This window comes from Echinops telfairi, unplaced genomic scaffold (assembly GCF_000313985.2).
Source record: "Echinops telfairi isolate 266 unplaced genomic scaffold, ASM31398v2 ScPeMD7_5868;HRSCAF=6743_1, whole genome shotgun sequence".
Lineage (NCBI taxonomy): Eukaryota > Metazoa > Chordata > Mammalia > Afrosoricida > Tenrecidae > Echinops > Echinops telfairi.
Genome location: NW_022109768.1, coordinates 6,788,874 through 6,805,067, shown reverse-complemented (window position 1 = coordinate 6,805,067; position 16,194 = coordinate 6,788,874). Strand labels below are relative to the sequence as shown.

The 16,194-nt window shown below is 39.9% G+C and overlaps 1 protein-coding gene across 1 annotated transcript in view; it reads right to left on the bottom strand.

The window, feature by feature from the left end:
* Nucleotides 1-16,194, bottom strand: part of LRBA (LPS responsive beige-like anchor protein) — a 752,417-nt gene that overhangs the window by 551,484 nt on the left and 184,739 nt on the right. Inside the window, exons 25-28 of the mRNA XM_045295806.1 lie at nucleotides 12,908-13,035; nucleotides 11,325-11,432; nucleotides 10,348-10,507; nucleotides 3,519-3,969 (exon numbers count right to left, since the gene is read on the bottom strand). Coding sequence (XP_045151741.1) covers nucleotides 3,519-3,969; nucleotides 10,348-10,507; nucleotides 11,325-11,432; nucleotides 12,908-13,035 — 847 coding nt within the window. The remainder of the gene's footprint in view (nucleotides 1-3,518; nucleotides 3,970-10,347; nucleotides 10,508-11,324; nucleotides 11,433-12,907; nucleotides 13,036-16,194) is intronic.

Sequence of the window (16,194 nt, the reverse complement as noted above, 5' to 3'; positions counted from 1 at the left end):
AGAAAGAAAGAGCTTTATATACAAGAGCAATTGAATATTGAGAAAACATCCCAGCCCAGTCCAGATCAAGTCCATAAGTCCGATATTAGCCCATATATCCAATATCTTGTGGATCCCATGGCAGTAGAAGCATCTTTGCACTGGCGTGGGTCTCCATATGGCTCCTCCAGCTCCAAGGCTCTGGCTCCATCAATGTGTGTCCATGTAGCTTGTTGTCAGTAATGTCTCACAGGGAGTTAGCGTGTGCCCCGCCTCCAACGAGCTATTTTATCTCCATAGCGCCTCCAAATGAGGTCATCAAGCTGCAACCTGACTGACAGGCTAAGCTCCATCCCTTCACTTTCGAGTCTCAAATTAATTACAGATTATATAACTACCACAATACAAGAGCCAATCTGACCTCTAAAGTGATTTCTTCATATCGACAATAATAGATTAATTATAAGCAATATCACTATTCACAATTAAGTGATGGAGAAATTTTGGCTTACAGATAGGGGTTGTTTTTTCAAATCCACAAATAAGTGCTACAACCAGGGCTAAAAGCCAGCTTAGGTTGATTTCTAGAGCCAGTATTCTAATTCCTACATTAGGCTGTCATGTTGTAAAATTTATAACTGAATTAACTTTCACAAAATTTGACATGCATATGGTACTAATGATCTTGTTCTATAATTTCTACATAATATTAGAAATACTATTATATAGTCTATTTTATAAATAAAGACATTTGAATTTAGTAATAAATATAGCTGTGATTCTATATACTCTACAAATATGTCATTTCCCTTAAATAAACAGAACTTCTACCTGTCTCATCCCTCCAAGACTATGGTAGCTACATAATCTCATGACAACTTCAAACTATACAGCAGTGTAGGGGTGGTATTCAACATGTCAATCAGTTCACAGCCTGATGCTGCCTCCTTGTGGGCATGACCTTCTCATCAAGGGGGTCCTGGGAACACCCCCTTCTCTCTCTGCCTTCACCTTCCTGCTAGCAACTCACTATGGGACCTGCCAGAGTCCTGTGATGATTTTGCCACTTTTGGATCCACAAGACTTTGCACCTACCAGCCTCTGATATTTCTGCATTCTGCATCGTTGCATGTGGCTGTATGAGTCTGAAGAGGGACTTATGGACTAGTATCGGACTAGGTTGGGATGTTTTCCTGATATACAATTACTTCTTGATATAAAAGTTCTTTCTTACATATATAAAGTGTCACTGAATTTGTTTCTCTAGTCAACCCAGCCTAACACAAAAATAGTGCTCAAACACTGAAGTAGATAAAAGAAGTCAAAAGGGCAGATGATTCCAAAAAGAACTGTTAGGCATGTAGTTAGATTCAGGGAGAAGGGGGATGGTCTCTCCCATGCCTGCACAGGCCCCCTAGAGAAGGATGGAAGGAAATCAGGAGACTTATTACACACCAGTGAAGACACCCAAACTGAGCATGCTCAAATTCAAGCCCCGGAGCCATGTGGGAGATACACCTTGGGAGGTCCAAACTAGGCCAAGGCCCATGACATCACCCAGGTGGCCTTAACACACCAATGGGATCAACCAGTACCATCACCCATGGCTCCCCAGCCAGAGGTTTTAAAGATCCTGGCTGTGGGAAGGCAGCCGCTCTTTTACCCTGTTCCTCAACAGAATCAGGACACACTGCTGCCTGGGCATGTCCCCTTAGGGCCCACTCTGGGCCCGCTTGGGGTGCAAAGCCTCTGGGCTAAGCCTTTGCCTTGGCCTCTAGGTTTCTTGGGCTTCTGGCCTCCTGGGACTCCCGCCAATCCGAACATGTGGGTGAGCTGTTCCATGAGGTTGCTTATGTTCAGCTGTTCAGCCCAGTGCAGCTTGGCACTCTTCCCTGAAATAGCGTGTACCCTTTTGAGACTGTTAAACCTGACACTTATTCTGTCCTTCATAAAAACCGACTTGGATAACAAAGTGGACTTCGGTGTGAATACTTTCATCCGTGCAAAGCCAAGGACCAAGGTATTATTCACTCGGGAAATCTTATAGACCCTCTACTGAGGTAACTATTTCCTATGTTCTTTCAGAGAATCTTCTTGTTGCTGTTACCTGCCACCAAGTTGGTTCTGAAAGATAGCAACCCTATGCACAACAATTATTATCATGTTTGATCTCACTGTTGCAGTCAATGTGTCATTGTGTCTCTTCCTCTTTATCACTGATAATCTGCCAAATGTGATGTCCATCTCTAGGGACTGGTGCCCCCTGACAACATCCAAAGTATACAACATAAAGGCCACGGAATTTTCTCTCCTAAAAAAAAAATTTGGTAGCACTTCATCCAAGACAGATCAAGAAGTCACCGGTCTTGCAAAATGTTACCATGCAATCTCCAGCTTTGCTTTTATTACCCCAAGGCCATGTTTTCCAACCACTGCCATTCCTCTTTGGTGTCAACTTTCACATTGTAATTGCCAATAATCCTCAATGCATCTTTACTGCATGGTTGATCAATCTCAGAAAATGTTGGTAGAATTCTTCAGTTTCTTTATCATTAGCTTTAGCGGTTGGTACACAACATTAACTGGACTTCTTCAGAGGCGAATAGATGTTGTCTTATCAAAAACAGCAGTATACTTCAAGACAGACTTTGAAATATTCTTTTTGAAGATGAATGGGACACCATTTCTCTTAGATTTGTCATTCCCAGCGTAGTAAACCATAGGACTGTCTGTCTGAAAATGACCAACATCAATCCATTTCAGTTCACTCATGTCTGGGAAGCTCCACTGAAACCTGTCCCCTGCAGTGGCCCTGATAGTATCTGAAATACCAGTGGCACAAGCTACAAAATCACATGGATACACATGCCATCACAGTAGAGCCAACACAGTGAGAAATGTGTTGTTAGCTTTCCCAAGCTTTCAGGGCGCTGAGAATCTTCAATTCCTCAATCTGTTAGAATCCACCATTACAAACCACAGCGACAAGTCGAATGGAGTTGGTTCCGACTCCTGGACACCCTATAGGACAGGGTAGAACTGCGCCTCTAGGTTTCTAAGACTTTTTGTGAGAGTAGAAAGTCTTGCTTTTCTCTCCCAGAGCAGCTGGTGGTTTCTAACTGCTAAACTTGCAGCCCAACACATAACCACCATGCTACCAGGGCTCCTCTTCAAATGCAGATCTCGATTTTTCCCCCACAAAGGAAAAATCTTTTTTAGTACTGTACTGGTATCAAGGGGGTCAATGATAGCCATCGGAAAGTACAGAATATTTCAGTTTCAACAACAACAAAAAAAGCATTGTAGTTCATCGTGCAAACTTAATATATTCTTAAATCACCTATTAATAAATAAAACTTTGAAATGGAAAATAAGCCATATTAAAAAAATCCTTGTAATGTTTATCAACTAGAACAAAACATCTCTTTCGGGTGCTGAAGTTACAACGCTTAGCAGAGTTAAACTGAATTCCAGTTTAACTTTAAATCTTCATCATTTTGAAATATACTTATCTCAAAGGCAAACACTGTTCACAGTACCTGTCAAAAGACCGGAACTGCACAGGCTGTTCGACTGAAAGGTCACCCAGGGCTCCAAGGCAGGCTGGCGGCAGGAGGGCAGGATCCACTGTGACTCCATCAGCTGGTATGTTGACCAAGCTTCGGAGAATGTCCTTCACGTTCACATTTTTTGAAACTGGAACTGATGGTGCTGCCTTGTTCTCCGACTCATTTCCTCCATCATTTTTGGTTTCCTGAGATTTATTGACTTCTAAAGAAAGAGTGCAAAGCACCTCACTAACTGCATCAGGCCCAGCACTGACACTAGAAGGTGCCGCCTGAGGGGTCACACCCGCACTGCTTCCTGCTCCAGTAGCTGTTTCTTCCCCAGTGCCCGAATCTCTCCTCCTCCGTGCAGCTGACATCCTTTCTGATTCTTCCCCAGGGGCCACAGGCACAGGGCTGACCGCTGGTGGTGTATTCTCTACATCTTAGACAGAAAGAGAAGAAAAAAAATTTAAAGTATTCAGAATAAAATTTTTAAGGTACAGCTCTAACTGCTGCTTTATTCTATTATTTCAAATTATAGAACATGTAAGATATCCTAAAAGGCAAAAGCCAAATAGATAATGTATGAAATGTGCTACAACTATGCCTATCGTTAAAATTCAGAGTAAAACTAAAGAATAAATACAGCCACTACCATATAAAGCCCCACATAAAATCTATATAGACAGTCAACCACTTCTCTGCTATATTTATTAGAAATAAAATAATTCTGAAAATACAGGTGTTTCAAAATCAGAGGCTTGCAATTTGAGATACTTCTGGGTAAGAAAGATCAATGTCATATAAAGAGCTCCATTGCCAAGGACTTACTTCTCTCATTGGGTTCAGTCATTCCTATATTTCCAAACTATGTCATTTGTTCCAAACAACAACTGCAAATCATTTATCCTACTTGAATTCCTCTTCATCTCTCACATAGACCATGACACTAGCCTAGTCTATCCTTTCATATCACAGTAAGTCATTTCCAGACATGAAGCATTTGGATGGAGTCCCCACTAGTTACATTTTTTTCTAATCCAACATACATGCAACAAGATGTTGACAGGATAAGCCAGTACTCTAAGGAATGGGACCAACATTACAGTCTGTTGGTACTTCCTTCTAAATCAAGAAAGCCTACCATTCTGTGAAAGAAGTCTTAATAGGAATCATACTTTTATGGTAAATGTATATTATAGTTGAGGATAAAATTAATTATAGACAAATATGGATTTTTTTTCTTTAATCATTTTATTGGGGGCTCTTACAGCTTTTATAACATTCCATACATCAATCATCAATTGTATCAAGCATATGTGTACATATATTGCCATCATCATCATTTCCAAAACATTTTCTACTTGAGCCCTTGGTATAAGCAACTCATTTTTCCCCTCCCTCCCCTACACTCCCACCTTCATGAGTCCTTGATCAGTTATATATTGTTATTATTATTTTGTATCTTACATTCACCCACATTTCTGTTATTCGTCCCCTTGGGGGTGGGGGGCTACATATCCAAACATGGATTTCATAATTATGATTGATAATAAAACTCAAGAGAAAACCCTCCAAGCTACAACAGGTAGCCAAATAAGGCTGCTAATTACCGATCTTGATAAAGTTCCAAATCCTAAGGATAGAGGTAAAGGATCTTTAATAATATGAATATATGGTATTACTTTGAGGACTAAGGTGTGCCTGACCCAAACCACAGCATTTTCTGTTGCATCATACACATGTGAGAGTTGGACATTGAATAAAGCAGACCAAAGCAGAATCAATGAATTTGAACTGTGGTGCTAGAGAAGAGTATTGAAAGTACCATGGACAGCTAAAAGGACAAGCCAATCCGTTTGGGAAGAAGTACTGCACAGCACCATGCAGTGTTTCGCTCTGTTGTGCACAGGGTCCCTATGGGTCCGAGCTGACTGGATGGCCCCTGACAACAACAATATATAAAAATCCTGTTGTCTAGACCTTCAAAATATATCTGGAATTTGCTTTTCACCATCTCAAATATGACCACGGGTGTAGTCCCATAGGGTCACTCTGAGTCAAATAGTTTATTTGTTTTATTTTGTATTTTTGGTTTGGGAAGCCAACAGAGGTCAGACATGATTTTTCTTTTCTTAAAAATACACTATCCTGCAACTCTACCCTGTCCAGGAGAGTTAGTGAGTCTGAAATTACTCGATGCCTGTGAGTTAGGTTGAGTTTTTCGTAGTATAGACTGAGGTACTTTAAAGAGCCTATTGAGCCATGCCTCCTAATACACATCCTCTTGCAAAATTCTCCAATCAGGGCTGAACTTAACTTACGTTAACCAATAGAATACCTAAATTGCATGATGCCAGTAATGGGCCCAAGCTCTAAGAAGATCTAAAAGCTTTTGTACTCTTGGAATCCCAGAGCTGCTCTGTAATAAAATCGGGCTACCTTGCCAGACAGAACATGTAGAAATAACATTCAGAGAAGCCATGGGGAGAAAAAGAGGTTGTGGTAGTTACGTAACATTGTGTCAACTTGAAGATATAGAAGTGAAGGGGTGGAGTTTAGCCTGTCAATCAGGTCACACCCTGATGGTACCTCCTGGTGGGCATGGAAAATCTCACAAGGAGGATCTTGATAACTCTCTTTCTCTCTCTCTCCCTCACTCCCTCCCTCTCTCTCTCTCTCTCTCTCTCTGTTTCACCTTCCTGTTGGCAAGCCCTGAGGCTGAGACCTGCCAGAGCCCTGGAGATCCATCCACCACCACTGGATCCACATGAATTTGCACCAACTGGCCTATGACCTTCCAGCATTTTGCATTATTGCACGTGGTTGCATGAATCTGTACAGCAGAGGTTCTCAACTCTGGGTTTCTTTCTCTAGTGAACTCAGCCTAACACAAAGGTTCTCAGAATTAATGGAGTAAAATCTAGAAATCCAACTAACAGCAAGTACCACACCCTTAGATAGAGCTACAAATGAGCTGTTTCCATCAGTTATCCTCAGCTACAAAGGCATCCTAGCAAAGGTAATAGCATGTGAACCAAGAAGCCACCTGAGACTTTTTACCCCAGCAAGCATCATCTGGAGCAGAGATATGTCACCCCCACTGTGACCTGACAAATGCAACTCATACAATCATGAAAAGGAGTGAGATGCTGTGGTCTTAAGCTTCTAAGCTTGCAGGGAGTTATGCAACAACAGATAACCAAACCCCTGATTTTCCTTGCTTTCGCATTCGTGATATCAACCAAAAATTCAGAAGGCTATTTTAAAATACAAGTTGGAAGACATGCACATACTCTCAAAGCCTTCAAATGGTTCCTGTTTCCCTTAAATTAAAACCTATCCCCATTTCTAATTCCCGGTGTTTTTATCCTATTCTATTTTGTGAATTAGCACTTAATCACCTTCTAAAATACTCTTCAATTATTAAAATATACTCATTGACCACGCCTTCTCCTCCCAAGTAATCAATATATTTTTAAAATATGTATAGAATAAATGGAAAGCAAATGTTTTGAGAATGAAGAGGGCAATGAATGTACAAATGTGCTTTACACAATTGATGTATGTATGGATTGTGTTAAGAGTTGTATGAGCCCCTAATAAAATGATTTAAAAAATATGTATAGTAGAAAAAGTCAAGAACATGTTTTCACAATAAAAGGAACATTAATGGCTACAAAGGATGGGATGGGCTAGAAAACTGGCAAGTGATAACTACTCTAAAGGGGAAAGAATAAGATGTAGATTAGGAAAAAATGATGGAGGCAGAGGGAGGCACTGGGAGGCTTCCAAAAGTTAAAGACAACAAAGGCAAATGCTGTTAAATACATGGAATACAGTGACGTCTTTAATATGGCTCTTCTTCCCCTAACCTTTATTAATTCCACCAATGGCCTCCAGTTTTCCTGATGGGCCTGGTAAAAGGTGAGGAAATATATTAATTAGCTTATATGATTCATCTGTGAGTGATTGTTAACAGGGTCCACTGTAATCACCATCCTTCTGAGTACAAACTCAGACATATCAGAAAGAAGAAAAGGAATCTCGCTACCAGAAGAGCTAGGCTTGGAACGCATCCCTTTGACTCTGAGGTCCCTGCACATTGAAGCTCCTTGAACCAGGAGATAGCTTTGACACGAGAGGAGAAGCAGAGCAGCAGAACCAGGAGCCAGAGTATCAGAGTGGGGGGCTTCCCCGCCTAGATCAAGTAAAGCTGGAGGTGGGGTGCTGTGTCTCTGAGCACTTAATTGGATGAGCTAGGGTTGCTAACCCATGGATCTAGAGTGGAGTGCCTTTGGATTGAGCCTTATGCTAAACCAGCATGCCCTTTGGACATTTATTAAACAACCCTAAAAGAGCTTTGCAGTATTGCTCAAGCAGGAGAGACCAGGCCAGGAGGCTGAGTGCCAGAGAGAAATCTACTTACACAGATGGCAGAGAAGAAACAGTGCTGGCTGAACAAGTGTATCCTGAGCATTTCTCACCTGAATTGTAACCTGTTAGCCTCCCATATAAACCCTATAATCATGGGCACCGTCTGTGAATTGTGTGTGGCCAATGCTATGAATTCTCGAAACCAGCTGAGACTCAGAGTGCCTTGTGAGGGATGGATGGAAATCAGTCACGTAGAAATTAGCCTGGGGCAGTGCTACTAATGAGTTTGATTTTCCTTACCCCTGTGGAGCCATGTAGGAACCCTGGTGGCATAGTTCTATCTCTGTGGGAGAAAGATGAGGCTCTCTACTCCCATAAAGAGTTATAGTCTCAGAAACCCACACTGTCCCGTAAGGTTGCTGTCATTCAAATGGACTCAATGGCAGTGAATTTGGGTTTGTTTTGTTGTTGGTTGGTTGGTTGGTTGGCTGGTTGGTTGGTTTGTGTAGCCAAGTGAGGTCAGACATGGCCCCTAAACAATTTTCTTATTTTATAATACACTATCTTACAATAGTGGGACAGTAGTTACACACTGAGCTGCTAACAGCAAGACCAGCAGTTTGAAACCACCAGCCGCTACACAGGAAAAAGACGAGGCTTTCTACTCCTGTGAAAAGGTAAGTCTTGCGTCGGACAGGGCAAGATATGACAAAATACCCATTTATAAACTATCAAGGACTCATGAGGGAGGGGGGAGCGGGGAGGGAGGGGAAAAATGAGGACCTAATGTCGGGGGTTTAAATGGAGAGAAAATGTTTTGAGAAACGATGTACAAATGCGCTTTACACAACTGATGTGTGTATGGACTGGGATAACAGTTGTATGAGCCCCTAATAAAATGTTAAAAAAGAAAAGGTAAGTCTTGGAAACCTGTACGGGTAGTTCTAACAGGGTCATTCAGAGTTGGAATTGACTCAATGGCAGTGAGTTTGGTTTTTTGGTTTTGATCTCACATTAGTGGTGGTAGATGCTTGGATAGACATGCAGGTGGAACAAGTGTAGGAATAAGAATGGGAGTATACCCATGAACACATATAGGTTTGACAGACGGTATCTGTATATGTGGATTCATTTTTGCAGGAAATAAATATGGTGGAATATACAGGGTACAAAATTATTCAAACTTCTTACAAACAACCAAAGACTAAAGTTTAAGTGAATGGGTCCCTGGGCCTGGAGTATCAGGACCAACATCATGGGGGACACCAGGTTCAACTGGCAAAATGTAGTTAGCTAAGTCAATTCTACATCCCAATTCAGTGAGTATCAAATAGAGTCTTAAAATTCATCTAAGATGCAACTACTGGTCTCTCCACATCCGGACATAAAAAGCCCCCCCCCAAATAGAAAACTACACGGACCCTATTAGTCCAGTGGACTAATGGACTATGCAAACATTAGTATCCACAACCCTAAAGCCAGAAGAACTAGATGGTGCCTGACTACGACTACTCACTGTTCTGAAAAAACGATCTGAATAAAGTAGTGAAAAAAAAAAAAAAAGATGGAGCAAAACTGACAGTCATAAAAGAGACCAGACTTACTGATCAGATGGAGAATGGTGTGACCCCAAAGACTATGGCTTTTAGCCACCCCTCAGGTCTGGAAATAAATTCCCCTCCATGATAGAATTATCAACCATTTAAAATCAAAAGGGCAGCATTTCCCCAAGAACCAAAGTCAGAGGATCCAAAAAGGAGGAGACTCAAGGAGGAAGTGAGATAAGCAATAGCTACGTCAAATCAGAATGTGTGTGAACTTCTGAAGCCAAACTATGAAAACCTTCTTAAATCTTCATCTAATTAACAAAACAAAGTTTGAAATACTTCTATTCATTGCTACTTTCTATATTCTCACATAAAAATATAAGTTTTATGAGAACAAAGATATGTGTTTTATTCAAGCATCTATTTGGTACTGAAAAAAAATTTTTCTTGAACAAATAAATCTCTCTTTTAACAGACTTTTATTAACTAAATTAATAACTTCAATAATTCAGACTTTAAAAAATTATACTTCTATAACTGAGAGCTACTTATGAAATTCCAATTATTAATTACTTATAAACATTCTACCTCTCCTAAGAGAAAGTGAGTTTCTCATTCTTAGAAAATTCTTCAATAAGCAAAACATTTTAACTTTTTATGGTAAACAATAACATTTTCTTATCTTTTAAGCAGATGGCTTAATTTAAAGAAAACAATTATTTCTCGACTGAAATTACTTGCATAATAATTTAAAACTATTTAGCTTAGTCTTTAGTAGAAAGAAATATATATGTTTTTGTTTCATATATAAATATTTAAATTACAAAAACACTGTGAAGTGGACGTAATAATTTACCTGAGCTTTGGACGTTAGGGAACAAAATTCAAAAACTTACCACGGAGGGACACATTCCCACTTTCCCGGCTTGTCTCCTTAAATGATTGGCTACGCTTTTCATTTTGAGGTTCCAGAATGTCTCTATATTTCGAGACCATCAAAACAGAGATAAAGTACACAACAGCCAAGGCCAAGAATTGGGCTTGTTTACTATCCTCCTGAGAAAAAGGAAAAGAAATTGATTATGCCACTTACACAGTAGGTTTTCATTTTCTTTTGTATGACAGTATTTTAAAATAAATATGTACAAATCCATCAAGAATCACAGGAAAATTTCTAAATTCCCCAGAGCAAATATTAAACAGATTTTTTTAAATGCGTAGTTTTATATTTGCATAGCATGAAAAATCAGAGGCTGACATGTAAATAATGGAGTCTAAAAAGATAGATTCTAATGTCTTTTATAAGATTAAATCAAAATTATCACTATATGTAAACAGCTGATTACTTACACTTCAAATCACAAAAATTAAAAAACATAAAAACTACGATACCAGTTTTGCTAAAACACCAACATCAATGAGGGGGAAAAAAGTGAGACTATCAGATACACATCGGATACACAAGAGGATGACAGAGGACCGTTAAAGAGTGCTTTTACTCGCCCGACAAGCACATGTCCAGGATTGAACATAAAGTGTTTGCGAGACAGAGCAGGAGGCCCTTCCTCCTGACTACAACTCACCTTTACTCAAACGTTCATCTGAATATCAGTGGCCTATCCAAAGGGGCCCCTGCCATATCAGTATTCTTCTGATAACTTTTACAAAATAGTCTTTTTGAAGTTAACCCCATTTAGATAATCCTTTCCAGTTGCCTAATGTTTACAAATCATTGTCAAGAGAACTCCCTACCTCAAATAGACTATCAACACACACACACACACACACACACACCAGTGTTCTTACTCTAAATGCTTTGGAATTAGAAAGAAAAATGTATAAGCCAATAAAGTGTATGAAAGAAATAACTTACTATGTCTCTGAAGACTACTGCCCTGAGCCGATTAATATCCATGTCTTGTAGGAGTCTGTCCAGATCTCTTACTGGAGATATGCCACCAGTTACAATATCCACTGGGCTCTATAGACCAAAAATATGTACACACACATTGAGACATCATTTCAAAAATAAACACAGTATTCTCTTTTTAAAATCCAGTTGATTTTATTCTTTAATAGTTTTACTGGCATATAATTCACTTATCATTCAATAGTTCAATCATATTAAAAGTTGTACAATCATCTCCACAATCAATTTTAGAACCATTTCTTCTGTCTTGTACTCACTGTTATCAGCTCCCCCTTTACCCCAACTTCCCCTGCCAGAGTCTGCAAGAAACCTGCATTCCCTGTCTTGATAGCTTCACTTGCCCTGGATTTCATTGACAGGAAACATACAACAATACAAAAACAAAAGACAGCTGCAGTGTGCACGACAGCACTATCCACATCCCTGGTCTGTGGTCAGAGGGGATTGACCAGAGGCTTACTCCATATGTGGACCCTGCAAATGGAATTTGGCTTCCCATTGTCATCCACCACCTTCAGCAAGCTGGTAACACAGTATTCTAAGTGCTACATTTTGTACTAATGCTACAACAATCCTTTCTCCAATTTTGTTGTGTTTCTCCTACTCATATCTTTCTTTTTTGGAGGGGTTCAGGTGAGGGGTGTGACGCACAAGGTGAAGATAAGGTATAGGGCAGGTACAGCAGAGTCACACAGAGAGAACCAAGCTGCAAAATACCTCACCAAGTACAAGAAATACAAATAGACATCTCTGAAGGAAAAGGAATCATCAAGGAAAGTAAACATTTAGAAAAGCAGACAAGATTAAGTATAATCAAATCTTTACTGTATATTTAGACACAAATATTTGAATGTTATATCCAAAGCTTAAAATAACTATACAGGGAACCCTCGCCACTTCGCGCTTCGACTTCTGCAGCTTCACTCTATCGCGGTTTTTGCGTAACAGCGCATGCTCTGTCATTACTGCCACTGATTGGCTCATACTGTACACGCTTCTGTCTGCATCGCTACGTATCGGAGCTACATATCAGATGCATTTTTGCTTTTGTTCAGTGTACTGTAATTGTTTGCGATTTTTAAGAAATTTTATCCAAGCCCTATGATGGCTCCTAAACGAGCTGCTTCTTCTAAGCCTTCTGACAATAAAAATAAGCGCCAGAGGAAGATGCTCACCATCCAGGAAAAGGTAAAACTTTTGGATATGATCAAAGATGGCAAGAAAATCGTGGAGGTTGCACGCCATTTCGACTTGAATGAGTCTTCCGTTCGTAAAGAGGAAAAACATCCGTGCTACGGCTACTTTCACTTTCAACAAGGAAGCAAAGCGCATCATGACAAGTCCTAATAAGGAATCCTACTTCACGGAATTTCATTTATCACGGTAGGGTCTAGAACCAATTAACCGCGATAAACGAGGGTTCACTGTACTGGGAATCCTGTCAGATTTATTTAACTTTAGGTTGGAATGAACAAATAATTTTCAGATCTCAATAATGAAATCAGAACTGCATTCTGTATTCTTACCTTTGCTGCAGACTTCCCCATGGGAATCAGGCCAGGGATTGCCTTCGGGCCCCTGGCTGTATCCCCTTGAGTTTTCCGCTGTGAATGCTGCTGACACTCTAAGCAGTTCCTTACTGCCACTGCACACACTATCAGGGAAAAACAGGGTCAGAAGAGAAAAGTATGCTTAAGAATACAGAATGGATAAAAGTCACCTACATGATACACTTTACATAAGATTTTATTTCAAACAGATTACCTTCATCAAAATGCTAAAATATCACCTGGATTTTTCCAGTGGTATCATCTGACTCTATTACCTTCAGACCTAGTGCCTTTATAGGACGAACAGGCAAACTTTCAGAACTCAGAAAATAGAGTACTGTTTCTTAGGCCTCACCTAACTAAGCTTGCTGAAAAATAATTTATTATAAAATTGATAAAGAATTAAAAGAAATGTGGAAGAAAATAGAAAGTACATAAACTAGTCTAAGATGACAACCATCTATTACCTTCATTAAGGTAAAAGATTTTAACCAGGCAATGTTCCTATTTTCCTGGCATTCTATCATTAGAAATGACATAGAAACTAACAGATAATAAATATGGTACTTACAGCATCTTCCTATTACTGAATTTCATTCAAAATATTTAGGAGGTAGGAGATAGGAGGGCAAATAAATAAATAAAAATAAATACAGATTGTACAAAATGGTCTCTCTAAAGCTCTGCTAACTAGGCAAATGCCTGATTATTTAGAAAATTATTTTGACATTTAAATGGCCAATTGGTCATTTACACTTAACCACAAATTGCTTCTTATCAAGTAATCATTCGGATTCCAAGCCAAAGAAGTTTGAACTGATCAACAATGAGCGAAAAAATTAGGAACAAGATTAAAATTTACGTAAAGTAGGGATTTTAAATACCACCATACCATTACGTAGCTAACAGAGAAAAGAAATGAGAAAAAGTCCTACAGGATGCCAAAATAGGGCAACAGAAGTTGAAAGGAAGGAAGGAACAGAAGCAGAGGCAGAAAAAAGAATATAAAATACAAACTGTCACGTTTGGAAATCCTGTCCATAAAACAACTTTTAATACTAGCATTCTCATGGGTTATATACAATCCAATTATAGTTTGCACTGGAAAGTTAAACCACATCAGAGTTCCTAATACCCATCCTACTGGTACTAGATACTATGTTTGTTTTGCCATCTCCACTACTTACCCATACTCCCCAAGAATGAATGGAAATAGATTTTCATTCCATTCCCCTCCCCTCCCCTCCCCTCCTCCCCCTCCCCTCCCATCCAGGCACTAGAGGCCGAGCCCAGTCACTCTGGGTCCCTCCCTTAGCACTAACCTTTGACTAATACATAACTTTCTATTAAGCATTTGATACATTTTTATAACATTCCCTTCTTCCTCCTTCAAATACAGCCTCTCTCTCTTTTTCTCTCAGAGGCCGATGACCGTTGGAGCCTCAGAGCTGAAGGAACCACGTGGAGACCCCTGCCAGCTCTGAGATACTTACACCACCACTGGATCCACAAGACTTCCCACCCACTGGCCTGTAATCTTCCTACATTCGGTGTCATGGCATGTTTTTTGTGACTTTGAAGAGGACTTTCTAGTTCGGTATCAGACATATAGGCTAATATCGGACTTATGGACTGGACTGGGATGTTTTCTTAATGTTCAATTACTCTTGTATATAAAGCTCTTTCCTACACACATATAAGTGTCTATGAATTTGTTTCTCTAGTCTACCCAGATGAACACAGTTAGTGTGGTTCAAATCCATCCAGGAGATCCAGGAAGAAAAGTCTGAAAAATCTGTTCTTTCGAGACAATCGCCATGAAAACCCTATGGGGCAATTCTATTCTGGAGCACACGGGAGTGGTGCATTCACCATGAGTGATGGCAACAGACCGGTACCATAATCTGTGAAGTGATCTTGAACAGTTTACATTCGGAGTCTCATTTCAATATATAAAATACAAGTGATGCTGGGATAATTAAATGACCACTTTTCTTTCTTCTAGCCACAAAATAAGGAAAACAGAATACTCCCTTAGCTTCTAAATCTAATGCCCCTTGAACTTAGTATAAATCATTTCTAGTGCAGTCTTGTGCTTTTAATTCTAGAAAGTCACTCTTTGGGGTTTTTTTGGGGTTTTTTTGTAAAGTAGAAAGAGTTAAGAATAATAATACACGGGATGTGAGGGCGATCTGGCTGCAACATCTGTCACCCCATTGACCTCCAGGGTTAAGATGGCTAGGTCCCCTTCCTCCATCATCACTCCATGTACGTCCTCGGTTGAAGAGGACGACCTTCCCCGATAGAAGGAGGACCGTCCTTCAGTCAAGGGTGTACAAGTGCTGTGCTCTCCTGCTAGAACCTCCAAACAAGTCTCAAAATAGTAATACAAAAAAGCAATGGAGATAAAATATTTTAATTACATTACTAATAAGAAGTTTAAGGAATGATACCATAGCATAAAGTATTACCTAGAAAAAATATTCAGTACCAAAAATAGACTTTGGGGCCAGGGCTCAGGACCCCACAGACTTGACCAGAAAACACTCCTAAAGGTCAACAAACACATCTTGAACTAACTACAAGCTTTTCTTTCTCGTTGTTTGTTTTTTGGGTTTTTTTGCCATTGGCTAGTTGTTATTTTGTTTTCTTTTGTTGCTTTGTTTTGCTCTGTCTTGTTTTTGTGCATGTTACTATCTCTGCAGGTCTGTCTAAATAAGATAGGCTGGATGAACAATCTGGTGGAGAAAACAACGGGACCAACAGTTCTGGGGGGGGTACATGGGAGAAGGGGAGGTAGGGGGAAAGGAAGTGGTGTTAACAAACCCAGGGACAAGGGAACAACAAGGGATCCAAATCGGTGGTGAGGAGGGTGTAGGAGGAGGCCTGGTAGGGCATGAGCAAGGGTAATGTAACCGAGAGGAATTACTGAAACCCAAATGAGGGCTGAACATTATAGTGGGACAAGAGGAAGGTGAAAGGAAATAAGAGGAAAGAGCTAGGAGGCAAAGGGCATTTATATTGGTCTAAATAAAGGCATGTACATAGGCAAATATATTTATATATGAGAAATAGATCTATATGCATACATGTATAGGTTTACTGTTAAGGTAGCACATGGACATTGGACCTCCAAGTACTCCCTCAATGCAAAAATACTTTGTTCTATTAAACTGGCACTCCATGATGCTCACCTTCCCGACACAATCACTGAAGACAAAGCAGGTGTATAAGCAAATGTGGTGAAGAAAGCTGATGGTGCC